The sequence below is a fragment of the Sturnira hondurensis genome, unplaced genomic scaffold (genome assembly GCF_014824575.4).
Source record: "Sturnira hondurensis isolate 20B ecotype Veracruz unplaced genomic scaffold, ASM1482457v3 Scaffold0007865, whole genome shotgun sequence".
NCBI lineage: Eukaryota > Metazoa > Chordata > Mammalia > Chiroptera > Phyllostomidae > Sturnira > Sturnira hondurensis.
The window spans coordinates 12,222,494-12,237,012 of NW_028080496.1; the positions used below are offsets into that span (position 1 = coordinate 12,222,494).

Genomic DNA, 14,519 nt, shown 5'->3' on the forward strand with positions numbered 1-14,519 from the left:
GCATTTGTTGAAAGACAAAAGTTGAGAAAAAAGAAAAAGAAGGAGCACTTGACGATCTTGCTCCCCAGCATATGTCATCAGCTGGGCTCAAATAAACTGTCACGAAAACGTAAAAAACAGGTGACTGCAGCCCGGGCAAGGAGCCTCGGGGTGACAACTCGGCAGTGCGCCGGATGCCACCTTTTCTCTGCAGGTGACCGTGTCCCCCTGGTACTGCGTCCACCTGGTAAGTCTCTCTAGACTGTGAGTTCATACCATGTTAACCAGCGCATCTTCCCTAAGCATTTCTTTCTTTCATTCAGATTTCTCATGGGGAAATTTCCGAAGTCTCAGTCCAGCCTACACACGCAGCCACAGCTGGCAGGTAATTGGATCATGATCACAACACAGGATTCCGGGGGCGGGGCGGGGGCAGTGACAAGGCTCAGTGGCCCGAGGTGGCTGCCAGAGCACCCCGGGGCTGCGATCCGGCGCCCACCCTGGGGGAACAGCCCAGCACCCGCAGCCTCCCGAGAGCACCAGTGACCCAGGCGATTCTGACCTCTGCAGCCGAGCCCAGATCGGAATGCCCGAGGTGAAGGCATTCCTCGGAGGGAGCAGCGTGGCAGGGGACACAGTTCAGAGCCCCAGGGCCTGTCTTTGGGAGAGTGGTCATTCCAGCTCCCGGCCCAACGATGCCCCTGAGAAACCGGGAGAAGACATGGGGACTGGTGCTGTGAATATTTAAAGCATAAGCAGAAACCTGAGCTCTTGCTCAGGAGAAAATGAGAAAGGAGTCGGACCCCTGAAGGGAGGCTGGTGGGCTCCTGGGGAGGAGCTCTTAGTCACTCCGCCTTTTCTTCTGACTCATACATGGTAATGGGGCCGGTTAGCTTGAGCTTTGTAACATATGGTTGCCACACGGTTTAAAATAAGATGCCATTCTGCCCATCACCCACTCAGACACTTAGAGGGAAGAGAAAATAAAACATGGCCATTCTCTATGAGGAAGACAAGTGACTTCTTGCCCTAAAGGTGACCCTTTTGGAGAGACCCCACCCACCCGGGGCCACGGGTTTCCCTCCTCCGGGCACTCCGGGGCCTTGTGTGTGTCTCTGTGTGTCCCCGCCCCCACCATGGGATTGCGATGCTTGGCTCTAGACTGCTCCCCCCCCCCCCGCCGGTTCTCAACGTCACACAGAGCTGTGTTGGGGGGGCGCTGATGGGAGGCCCCACGAGGAGCTCGTGGCTCCCTGGGAGTCACCGCACACTGCCCAGGCTGCTCCGGAACCCCGGACTGACACGTACCATAGGTCGGCGACCCTACAACGGTCTGTAGCACCCCGGACTCTGCCTGCCCTTCTGGCCTCTCCACCTCCCAGGGCTCTGCGTGCCTGAGGACATTCTTGGGGTTCCCACTGTGGCCCCTCCCAGCCGCACTTCGGTCTACCTCAGTTATCTAGCTCCTTCCGGTCACGTCCACTGCTCCCCATAGCCCTGGCCCTCTGCCCCTTTGCCAGGCCCCAGATGGCAAGGTCCCCTTGGGACCAGTTCCAGGCGTGACTGTCCTTTGCTGGTGCCCTTCCAACTTGCCTGTTCTTTGGCCGACCGACCCTCACGGGATCTCCTCATCTCCCTAGTTTTCTTCCCTATCAGGGTTGGTAGAGAAGGGCTAGTCTGCCCACCAAGGTCAAGAGCACAGCACCCTGAGGTCCTCCTCTCTGGTCTCCAGCAGCAGCAGCGAGAGTGCAGGGCAATTCCAGCTGTGCCAGCGCCCGACCCCTGACAGGGCAGCACTCGCTGGCTGTGGATCTCATGCCCCTCTCTCCCTGGGCTCAGCCAGAGGCTCCCCATCTGCTCCCCATGGATACTGACGGCCCCCGAGGATGGGTGGGGGGACCCCAGGGATGCGCGGTGGCCTCAGAACAAGGGCACAGTCTTTCTCGTGTGTGTCTGAGACACCCCGGCCACGTGATGATGTCAGGGTTTATAGTGCGAACGACTCAGAGAGAGATAGGCGTGCTGCGTATCTCAGGACGAACTGCCCTCTGTTTTAGACGTTGGTTTTGCACAAAGTATTTCACCCAAAGGAGACCAGCTGGGCTTGCTCCCTGTACCCCTCCCTCATCAGGATGTCGGGAGAAACCTGGGGGAGGAGGAGGGGACCAGGGCCAGGTTTGTTTCGTCGCCACAGAGGCTGGGGAGGGCGAGCGACTGTTCGATACACGGGTGGGCCGTTGAATACTCAGCTCCGCCAGGCCAGCCCCCATCTTCCAAGCTTCGGGAAGTCACATGACCTGCACCCGTGCACAGGACAGGGTAGGTCCCCTGTTCTTCTCTAAGCCCGTGGCCTGTGTCTGTTGAGCACCCCTGGGGGCTGGAAGAGCTGGGCAGAGCAACACACAGTTTTCTATGGGGGGGGGGGCAGGGCACTGGCCTCGCCAGGCTGGACTTAGGAACAGCGAAAATTCAGGAGACCTCAGCACCCCTGTGTCCAGAGCAGCCAGCACCGGGCTGGTGCAGAGCCTGCCTTCAGAGCAGGTGGCTGGTCCCAGCACCCAGGGTCCCACCGGGAAGCCTCGCTGGGTCCCCGAGCCTCATCCCGGGGCCTGGGGGAGCCGCCACTCACCGGCCTGCTCCAAAGCCACCATGGTGGCCTGCTCGATCAGGTCCCGCTCGATGAAGCTCCTAAAGTCCTCGCTGTACACGCTCAGGTCGGGCAGCTGGAAGGTGTAGATGGGCATCTCCAGGGGAAACTGCTCACTGCTGCACTCGCCCGCCACGTGGGACCGGGCCAGGGAGACAATGGCGGAGCTGGCGTGCGAGATGCCCCGGGACAGGCGCTTCTCTGCGGGGGCAGGAAGGGGAGAGATTCCAGCACAGCTGGGCTAAGGCGGCTAAGTGGACAGACAGAGGGGCTGCGGTCACTCACAACACTGCGGGCATTCACCTGGGGTGGTAGGAGGCAGATGGACTTGACTGTGTAAATATTAAGAATCTTAAATCAGCCTGGCTGGTGTAGCTCAGTGGATTGAGGCCTGCAAACCAGAGGATCGTGGTTCAATTCCCAGTCAGGGCACATGCCTGGGTTGCAGGCCAGTTCCCAGCAGGGGACACACAAGAAGCAACCATACATTGATATTTCTCTCCCTCTCTCCTTCCCTTTCTCTCTAAAGATAAGTAAATAAAATCTTAAATCCCTCCAGATGCTATGATGATATATTTACAGGGCCCCAGCGATTTGAATAGTCTTACTAAGAGAATGAATGATACGAGTATTAATAAGAGCATCTGGGTAACGCCTAGACAAATGATAAAGATGCACAACACGAGTCACTTTTCTTGAGGCTGAAAGTTGAAACAGAATCTGCGCACATGGAGAGGCGCACGTGGAGTTCCGGGGTAGGGACCCAGTATTACAACATGCCAATAATTCCTAAAGTAAAATAAAAACCTGGTCCACGGCCATCGGAATTCTAATTCTAAGGCTTAGACAGTGAAATAAGTATCTAAAAAAGTGAAGGACTTTTGGAACAGAATATTTCCCAAGGGCGTTGGCTTAAGCTGAGAGAAACATCGTGTAAAACTACTTCAGTTCAGTGGAACAAGACGGGCAGCTGCACAGGTGGACAGAGTCCGGGAGCCGACCCAGATGCATTTGGGAATTTGCTGCTCCGGTTATTCACACGTTCATTGGTGGATTCTCGTGTGTGTCCTGACTGGGGATCGAACCTGCAGCCTCGGTGTATGGGGCGGTGCTCTGATCAACTGAGCTACCCAGCCAGGGCTCTATTTGGGAATTTAACGTATAGCCAAGTTGGCATTTTCACACGATGGGAAAAGCAATCTTTATTCAACAAACGTGCTAGAGTAACTCACTCTCAATCCAGAAGAGGCAAAACTAAACCCTGAGCCACTGTTTGTAAAAAATTCAGATCAGTTAAAAGACCTAAGGACAAAACTGAAAAACAAATATAGGAAAATATGTCAGCGATTCTGTAGCCCAGGAGACCTGCTAAGGCATGAGCAGACGCCCGCCAGCCCCGATGCATAGGGATGGAAACATTTTGTGTAGCAAGAGTAGTCTGCGAACAGAGTCCTAAGGCTGATGACACAGTGGGACACACACACACACACACACACACACACATCCATGAACTCATGAACTACAGGCTGAATTGTGTTATGTATACAGTAGAATGAAGCTTGCAGCCAGAGAAAGACAAATCCCATATGATCTCACTTATATGTGGAATCTAATGAACAAAAGAAACTAACCAGCAAAACAGAAACAGAGGCATGGACACATGGAGCAGACTGACAGCTGTCAGAGGGGAGTGGGGAGGGGGCGCTGGGTGACAGAAAGGGGAGGGAGTAGCTTAAGAACATATGTGCATGACCCATGGACATGGACATGGTGTGGGGATGGCTTGAGGGAGTCCAGGGTTGCTAGGGAGGGGGGCAAAGAGAGAAAAATTGGGACAACTGTAATAGCCTTTAATTACAACTGTAATTAAAAAAAGCTCTGGATGGTGTAACTCGGTGGATTGTGTGCCAGCCTTTGAACCAAAGGGTCACAGGTTCGATTCCCAGTCAGGGCACATGCCTGGGTGGTGGGCCAGGTCCCCAGTAGGGGGCACAGGAGAGGCAACCACACATTGATGTTTCATTTTCCTTGTTTTTCCCTCCTTTCCTTTCTAAGAATAAATAAATTATATCTTTAAAAAATAGAATGAAGCTTGAATGCTACAAATTGATAAGAAAAATGCAAACACATCTGCAGAAAAGTGAGCCACATGTGTGACCACACATGCAACAGAAAGAGAAATCCAAGTGGCTAGTGAGCAGATGACGAGATGGACGTTAAAACAACCAGCATAAAAGCATCGCGAGGGCAAGAAGAAAGGGCAACACCCGGCTTCACAAGCGGTGAGCAGAACTGTGTTTGGGAAGGTGCTGTGCTCCTTCAGTCACTAGATGCAAAGTCCCTGTGTGGGCAGAGCAAACCCTCATTGGGAATGCTGGCCTGTGGGGGTAAAAGCCTGGTAGGTCAGACTATGGCGGGAAAGTTTAGTCTAGCCATGCTTGCAGGGTCAAAAACACACAGCCACTACAGAAGCCAAGAAAAAGACAGAATAACCAGTCCTACAGGGGTGGTTTAAAAATCACTGTATACACAGATGGGAATGAAAAAAATACCATAAAAATAAATAAAAAGAAATAAAGATTGTGGCACACTGTGGAATAAACTATTTGGAGAATAGGCGCATGATTCCTTGGTAAGTGAAGGGAGCCGTTTGCAAGGCGCTGTGTGCCTCCGGGGTGTCGGAGTTCAGACCCCAGGGAGCAGGACACACAGAGGGAGGCCGGCCGGGGCGCGATCGCTGGCTGGGGCTCCCGTGAGACCGGGGTGGGCGGGGTATGGAGAAGGAAATAATTCGCTTTCTATGCCTTTGCGTTGTGTCCTTTGTCACAATGGGCAGATCTCACTTGTGGAATGCAGAGAAGAACAGAGCCCCTGAGCACAGGGGACAGTGAATGCCAATGCTGAACAGATGGGGAGACCAAATGGCTTGGGGGAGAATGGAAGGAACTCGAGACGTTGGGCCTGGGGAACCCAGGGCTCGGGGAGGAAGGCTGGCCTGCCACCCCCCAGGCCCGACTCTCCTGCTTTACTGAGGACACGTCAGCTTAGCGTGAGAAGTGACGAGTTGGACTTGCTGGCCACCAGGGGGGCCACCGGTCACACCCCCAGCCCCCTGCAGTGTCCTGGCCCAGGGGCCCCCTGCCAGGGCTTGGCCCCTCTTCGGGTACCTTGGGCGATGTCGTCCTGTCTCTGCAGGCAGGGCCGCTCCACCTTGTGCCCGGGCTGGGCTGGCTCTCGCTCTGGCTGCTTGGGGCACCTGCCCTCGTTGAACACATGTGGCAGGTTGGCTGTGTGCACCTGTCGCAGCTGCTCATAGTCACTCAGAGCGGCTGTCAGGTCCCAGTTTTTGCCTGTGGACAAGGAATGACAAGAGGGGACAGTGTTAAGGCACAGACAGGGTCTCGCTATAGGAAATAAGCATGCAAAGGAGGGCTTCTCATCAGCATTTAACCGATGGGCTTTCCACCACCAGGTCTCTGTTTTCAGAGAGATACTACAGTGACTCCATGCATAACCTCTAAGGGTAGAATTTCACAACCACAGCAGTTGTGCACCCCAAAGGTGTGATTATATCCAACCCATAGCCTTCAGGTTAACACACACACACATACCATCTCTGACACGTGACATTCCTAATTATCATACCCCTTCCAGAAATCAAGGTGTAGAGCTTCCTCCAGGGACGAGCAAAACAGGAAGTCACAAAGTGAATAAAAAGAATTCCCCAATTTTGCTCAGAGTCTTCCTTTTTTTTTTTTTTTTTTTTTGAGTTCCATACAGGAAAACCAGACACTTGGGAGGGACTCTGTGCTGTGGCCTTGGTTGGAGGCGGACGTCAGGGCTCCGGCCCTGCACTGGGTGCGGGCCCAGCATTGCCACAGAGGGTCGCAGCACCACGGAAGCTGCTGAGGCTGGATCTCCTGACGCCTCATGGGAGCAACCGGGCACCCCACCTGCCCCTGATTCAATCAGGCATTGCGCCCATTTGGAAGACAAAGAATTCAACCCCTCGTTTAATTTGAAAGAGCAAAAGAAATTGTAGCCGGTCCCGGTGAGCTTCCAATGGCAGGGGATAGCCGTGCTGACTAATGGCAGGCGGAACGGCTTGCTGCAGATGACAGAGCTCCGCTTGGAAGGTGTGAGGTAGTACCCGAACAGCTTCCTTTGGTCAGTCCCTTTTCTTCTAGGGCAGGCTTGATACTGGCGATGGTGATAGTTACGTTACACCATGCATCATTTGCAATTTAACTGTATTTTTTTCCTCCATAGTCAGGAACAAAGACACCACAGAGGCATTTCCGTACCATCTCGGGGAATAAGAAAAGCTCGTTAAGACATCAGGTCATCCAGCTCCAAGGCTGCAGGGCTGGAGGGCTTTCTGCTTCCACACCTGCTCACCAGGGGCAGACCTGTGTCCACTTACTCTGTCCCTGCTGTCCCTGTCCTGCCTCTTTCGCCAGAGCCTTCATCAGCCAAGGCTCCCCTTTGGCCCTTCTCTGCTGTGCTGTCCTTCCCATCACTGTACGTAAACACATACACATTGTAGATAAACGCTTAATTTAAAGTGTGCCACTTTTCCTTTTGAAATCAGTAAATCACTGAAAACACTCCCCCAAAGTCTAGAAACCAGCACAGAGAGGGTTTTCGTGCCCCTCACCTCACTTCTGTCACCATTGGGAGTTTTGGTTACCCTTAGAAAGACCACGAGAACAAGATTTCATTCTTTGAAATGCTGGCTTTTAGAAAAAAACCCTGCGAACCAGACGATCTCGGTTCGATTCCCAGTCAGGGCACATGCCTGGGTTGCAGGCCAGGTCCCGGCAGGGCCCAGTTCCCAGCAGGGCATGCACGAGAAGCAACCATACATTGATGTTTCTCTTCCTCTCTCCTTCCCTTCCCCTCTAAAGAGAAATAAATAAAAAAGAAAAGAAAAGAAAAATCCCGACCCAAGTAACTGTGGCAACCCACAGGGTCCACCGGACACAGCCAAGCAGGGTGACAGCAGGGGGTGGGTTCTGAGCCAGCGGCACGGGGCAAGGACACTCTGCCCCAGCTCCCACTGAAAGCAACTGAAAGCAGCCCCACGGGGCCTGGATGCAGGGAGCAGCTCCCGGGACCAAGAGCAGGCACGTGGGGAACAAGAACTGGTGGCCAGAATGGCTCTTTCCTTCCCGTCTCTCTAGCATGTGCAGAGGTGGGCCTCCGCTCCAGGAGAAGCTGCCGGGCTCAGTGTCCAGAGAGAGTGTCGAGTGGCCGCATCTATCTTTCATCTGTTAAGCATTTTTTCCAGCCCTCTAGGGTCCCAGACCTCAAGCAGTTCTGTGGAGGCAGGAAATTAAAACCGAGAGGCAGGGGAACTTTGCTCCCCCAGCAGCGGGGCTGTGGTCCCCGGGGGTGAGCCACGCTGCTTCTTCTCTCTTGGCTCCGGGCAGCTCAGCTCCAACTGGGCGTGGCCAGGTCGGATGCGCAGCAGCGCTCGGGGTCAACGCGGCCACAGTGGGCTGAGGGCTGCGTCCCAGGGACTCGGAGCGACTGAGGGGGTTTCGTAGAGGCAGGGGTTCGGGAACCCAACCCTTAACGTTGTTGATGGACTCAGACCCTGAACAGTTGGCAGAGACTTGGAGGAGCCATCTCTGGGACTGACCACCAGGCAGGCCCCAGCCTGGCCACTGGGTGGCGCTCACGGGAGGCAGGCTCGGAAAGCATTTCTCCAAGACCGGACCTGGGAACCACAGACCACAGAGGTTTCAGGGAACGTGGAGCTTGGGGTCCGAACCCAGCAGGGGCAAGTTGCCGTCTAAAACAAAAATAACAATCTTTGCCCGAAGATTTAAACAACCACCAGTCTCAAAACATCATATTCAAAGTGTTTTGGATACAATACAAATTCCCTCGGCATACAAAAACCGGAGGAATCTTCATAGCAGTGCCGGGATGAATATGACAGCGGCATTATCTGGTGAGGACTCAATTTAAAGCAGTTACTGTAAATCTCTCCCAACATGCTTGACAAATAGAGAAATTCTCAGCAAATAAACAGAAGATACGGAGAAGAAGCACATGGAAATGTTAGAAATGAAAAAATTCAAGAACCAGAATAAAAGGTTCTTGAATTGGCCCTACCTCACTGGGCAGGGTCAGTGACAGAACAGAGAGGACAAGGAAGGAGTCAGTGCGTCTATAAACAGATCAACAGAGGTTACCCAATCTGAACAACAGACAGAGGGAAGAATGGAGAAGAAAATGAATACCATGTAGGAACCTACAGGACAATACCAACTTCTGGAAGGCATGCCATTTGAATCCCAGAACAAGGAGAAAAAAATGAAATAAATAATGGCTGAAGGCAGGTTTGTTATTAGAAAGCAATCAATGTAATTTTTATATCAGCAGTTTAAAGAAGAAAAAATATTTGATTATGTCAATTGAGGTAGAAAGCGCATTTGACAAACTTCATATGTATTTATGGTGAATCTCTCAATAAATCAGGAACAGAAGGAAATTTCCTCTTCCTTAGAAAGGGCACCTACAAAAGCCTACAGCTCACATCCTACACAGCATTGAATGACTGACTACATCCCCCAGGTCAGGAGCAAGGCAGAGATGTTCACTTTCACTGTCCTAGTCAACCTTTTAGTGAAGTCCTAGCCAATGCAATAAGCCAAGAAAAAGAAAAGCTATACATATTAAAAAAGGAGAACTAAAAATTTCCCATATCCACAGAAAACATGATTGTCTGTGTGGAAAATCCCAAGAAATACATGCACACCCCCTCACACAACAAATTATTGAGTTTAGCGAGATGTTGGGGTATGTGGGCAACACAGAAAAATCACCAATTGCATTTCTCTGTGCTGGCAATGAACAATTAGAAACCGAAATTTAAAAAATGATGGCATTTATATTAGCTCAAAAAAATCCCAGATCTATGAATCGAACACTCCGTGTATAGGATCTATATGCGGAAGACTTCAAAGTGCTTAGGAAAGAACTCACAAAATCCCTTAAGAAATGGAAAGTATGGCTGTGCTGACTTCACGGAGTAGAAGACAAATCACAGCTATGATTTATTTGTAAATTTAACATACTTTCAATCCAAATAACAACACAAAATTTTACAGATGCATGTAAGCTGATCCTCAAATTTATATGGAAAGGCATAGGAAACAGAGCCGTTGAAACACAGTTGAAAAAGAAGAGCATTGGAAGAATCACATGAACTGATTTTAAGACTCACTACAAAGCTACAGTAACGAAGATGGTGTGGTACTGGCAAAGGACTGGGCATCCTAATCAGTGGAACAGAACCCGCATCAAGAACTGGATCCTCAGAGACATATGCTGGGTTGGTTTCTGGCCAATGAACAAAGGCCCTTCAATGAGGGAGCAATAATACATTCAACAAATGGTGGTGACAGACATATATCCAGGGGGGAGGGCAAAGTAGGTTTACAGTTGTCCGCATGGAAAACAATACAATAATGAATCAATAACACACGAATAAACTCCGTGTTTTGTGAACTCACAACTGCAAACTTACTCTGTCCTGTATGTGTAAACACAAACGTTGACCTGAATCTTACCCGTTACACCAAAATCACCTCAAAGTCGGCCAGAGATCTAAGTGTAAAATATTCAAGTATAAAGCTTTTCAAGAGACCACGTGGGATGAAATCTTCGTGACCTGGGTTGTACAAAGGTTCTTAGCCTTGACCTCCGAAGCACGATCCTAGAGGGGATGTTGCCTGATTCATGGATCTCGATAAAGTCAATTCGATCTTCCAGTTTACGGGGATGAATTTTAGTTTTTTAACACCCCGGAAGGTGGGCAAGGCTTGAGATACAGGAAAAAAAAACTGAGATTAGGAGAAGTAAAATAATTTGGTCTGCATCTCAGAGCAGATGCGTAGCAGAGTCTAGACTGGACCCCACCCTTAACCACCACTCATGCTAAATCTGCACTGAGACTAAGAAGGTCTGGGGACACTGTCGGGGAAGCATCACACAGTGGGACACTCGGGACGTGAGGACCCGACTTTGATGCATGTGCCTCACCAGCATTCTCCAAGCACATTCTAAGCCCTGAGTTTGTTTGAAATTCTGGGAGGTTCAGGGAAATTCAATGACTGTGCTATTCTCGCTGCCGTTTTCTCAGAATCCCGGGCGGCTCCTGATTTTCAGTGGGGTTGAACAGCCACCTCCACGATCCACACTCAAGCACGATGATTCACATTTTCCCTCAGAGAATTAAGGAACCGTTGTGACTTCGAATGCTTGGCTGAGGAGTAACTCATTCCACAAACGACAGTTTATAGTTCTGAAGTGAAGAGCGATCATTAAACATTTTTTTCTTTTTATGCATTTGAGTGTCCTGAGAAGTTATAACTGCCTCTTCTTGGCTCCTCTTTTTACCATTAAAAATATTTCAAAACTGCATAAAATAAACTCATTTAAGAGACGGGGACAGAAATTAAACTTTAATCTTTAGTCCATTGTGATTATCGCTGAGTAATCCACATATGAATGTGCACATTTTCATGTAGCAAATGACATCATCTCTAAAAGCTTGAGGATGAATAATTTGTCAATTACTTGTCAATTACTACCTTCTTTCTCACTGGTTGCTGGGTTTTTTCCTCCCACCAAAAACTTTGGCCTAAAGTATTTTCCTCTCAGCTAAGATGGAGATGAGCAACAAAAGTCTTCAAAAAAGTGTTTCTGGAATGTTCTAACTTCTGCTCTACTGAATATATTTTCTCTAACAAAAAGACATCACTGCTCAGTTTTGACTCATTATCGCTCCACGTTAACACAAAGCAAAGCTGAGTTAGTGCCTTCTGCCCTTTTCCTGTAGAGCGCTTGAGTGATCCCAACATAAAGTCAAGAATAACAGAAATAATTTCATCCCCAATGACTTCCCTTACTTTTTAGAGAGCCCAAGTGCCCCTGTTGTCAGGGGACAGGAATCGTATCTTTTGTCACTGGGGTGGCCCCAAGGAAGGTGGTGCGGGGACGAGGGGGACACTTACCTTCCAGCAGGTCTCTGGCCAGACCAGGTTCTGCCCCCGTGGACCGAACAAAGTCGGACAGGACCGCGTCCATATCAAGAGTCATATGACCATGAAGAAGGGCCGCCCAACCCTCTGCCGAGGTGGGGTTGGGGAGCAGGCTAGAAACCATCCATCTGCGGGAGGGCGAGAGAGGCCAAGGTCACGGTGGGGGGGCCTTGTGTGGGGTGTGGGGGGGCAAGCGGAGACGCAGGGGTGGGAGGGGCCCCTTCCGCCTGCTGAGACACACTTTGAGCTGGTTTGGGACCAGTGCCTGAGTCTCCCTGTGAGACACCAAGTGACAGAAGTCAAAGTCAGCATCATTTGTCTGCAGCACCAAGTCCAAGCCCAGCACTGACCGACATTCTGTCGGTTCCAATGATGGCCCATTGAAAGGGTGGACCGGGTTTTTAAAAAAAAAATCAACATCCAAGCACATTTGGAGCAGTTTGTCCGGGGTCACGGGGTTCCTAACCCTCTCCCAGCTGCACAGGTGTGGGACAGGCCCACAGATTAAGCACGTCGCCCGCTCCACCCCAGTTTGCCTTCATCCGAGAGCCCGCCCACAGCTCCCTGGGAAGACTCCCGTCTGTCTGTCCGCCCGGAGCTGTCTGGAACGCCACACTGCCCACAACGAGGACACACTGTCCGCCATCTCTCCAAGACGAGATTCACGAGGACGCCCAATCTCCCGGGCTGGACAATCCCAGCTGGAAAGATGCGACGAGCACCCTGCTGCCGGGTCACGGGCTGTCCAGCCGATGGCCAGGGAGGAGCAGCCAGCACAGGGCAGGGAGGGTGAGTCACCAGTGACCCAGCACTGGGATGGTCACTGGTGGATACCAGTCGTGGCTGAGAAAGTGCAAACGTGTCCCTGTGTTTGCAGAGGTAAGGGCCCAGATAGGTGGCACCAGCTTTAGTAACTGAAGTTGTACTAGACACAGCCACGGCCCCTCACTCACATATTGCCTCTTGCCTTTGCATGTGGCTGAGTGGAGCAGTTAGAACAGATGCCATGAGGCCCAGGGATCCCCAGATGTTCCCCATCTGGACCTTTACAGAGCATGCCGAGCCCAGTCCGGACGACAGATAGTTTTACACTGGTATGAAATAACTATGTAGTTAATTTACGTGCTGTGGAGGGAATTTAAATCCATGCTATTCAGGAGGGTCCTGTCCTTTCTTTCAAGATAACCCTTGGGCTGTCGCTCCTGCTTCAGAGCCAGGAAGCTGGTCTCATCCCAACCCAGAGCTGCCACCCTGATGAGCTGAGACATGCTGGTTAACCTCTCGTAGCCCATCTGTGCCACGGAGGGTGCTGGCTTTGGGGATAGGGGACCAGGCGGGGAGGTCGGTGACCTGCATGTTTTTCATCGTTCATGCACTGTCCTGCCCCAGGCTTCTACCTGGGGGTCATGGCTGCTCGGGTGGCTAGAAAATAAGAAGGTTACTGGCCCAGGCTGGTATGGCTCAGTGGATTGAGCACTGACCAAAGGGTCACTGGTTCAATTCCCAGTCAGGGCACATGCCTGGGTTGTAGGCCAGGTCCCCAGTGGGGGACACATGAGAGGTAACCACACATTGATGTTTCTCTCCCTCTCTTCCTCCCTCCCTTCCCCTCTAAAAATAAATAAATAAAATCTTTTAAAAAAGAATGTTACTGGACCTGATGTTAACGGTACCAACTAGGAGACTTTCTTCTTCCCTCTCTCCACGCACCAGGGTGTCGGCCGGGAGTCTCTTCTTCTGTCCTGTCCACCTGGGGGCACAACAGAGAATGAAAACGCATTATTCTCCGCACCCTGGGACAGAGGCTGAAGGCTTGGCTTCTCGTGGTGGGAGACTACACAGGGTTGAAGCCCACCTCCCCCGGCACACAGCCGCCTACAGACACCTGCCCCTGAGCCAGCCACCAGCTCCTTCCCCCAGGGGGCTGTGCGAGGTCGGGGGCGGTCTCAACTGTCCTTGATTTAGGACACAGTTAAACACAGTTCAGCGAGTGTCCCTGTCAGAGCATAGAACTGTGCCTCTTACCGCTGAGTCTCACCACCAAGCACCACGTCAACACGTGTCGACATGTGATAACACAGAACCGACATGCAGTGCGCCATTTGAACCGTTTCCAGCGTGCAGCGCAGTGGTGCTGAGTGCATGCAGACCGCTGAGCAGCCGCCCCCACCATCTGTCCCCAGCACTTCCTCGCTCTCCCAAAGCGAGCTGCGCGCCCACTCAGCACGGACTCCCATCCTCCCCCACCCTGGCCCCTGGCACCCACCCTCCTGCCCTCTGGGTCTGGGTCTGGGAGGACAACTCTGGCAGTATCTTAGGAGGGGAGCATATCACATATCGACTTTGTGCCTTTGTGACTGCCTTTTCCAGCTCCGCACAGAGTCTTCACGCCTCCTCTGGGTGGTGCAGAAGCTGCCAGGGTTTCTTTTCCTTTCAAGGCTTATCTGGCTCCTCAGACTGGCAGCTTCTGGCCCACAGTGGTGGGGGCTGAAGGTCTGCGGGCGAGGGGCAGAGGACTGGGGTCCGGGGAGGGCCTGCTCCTGGCTTGTTATGGCCGATTCCCTGCTGTGTCCTCAGGTGACGGAGCTCCAGGATCTCATCTCCGGTTCTCCTCCTGAGGACATGAGTCGGATGGCGGGGGCACCCTCATGGCGTCATCTCACCCTGATCACCTCCTGGTGGCCCGGGTTCGAGTGAGGTGACAGCCTCAGGGACACTGTCCCCTGGCCACCTTGCAGCCCCCCCCTGCTGGCCTGTGCAGCCCCTGCAGCATGCACCGTGGCCCACTACCCCCACCTTCCCTGGGCCCCGGCACCCCCACAGCCCAGTTCTGGTGG

General features: G+C 52.1%; 1 protein-coding gene across 1 annotated transcript in view; it reads right to left on the minus strand.

Moving 5' to 3' along the window:
- Positions 1-13,426, minus strand: part of OTUD7A (OTU deubiquitinase 7A) — a 29,227-nt gene extending 15,801 nt beyond the window's left edge. Inside the window, exons 1-4 of the mRNA XM_037053793.1 lie at positions 13,340-13,426; positions 11,656-11,810; positions 5,794-5,976; positions 2,609-2,827 (exon numbers count right to left, since the gene is read on the minus strand). Coding sequence (XP_036909688.1) covers positions 2,609-2,827; positions 5,794-5,976; positions 11,656-11,806 — 553 coding nt within the window. The 5' untranslated portion in view covers positions 11,807-11,810; positions 13,340-13,426. The remainder of the gene's footprint in view (positions 1-2,608; positions 2,828-5,793; positions 5,977-11,655; positions 11,811-13,339) is intronic.
- Between the last annotated feature and the right edge of the window lie 1,093 nt (positions 13,427-14,519).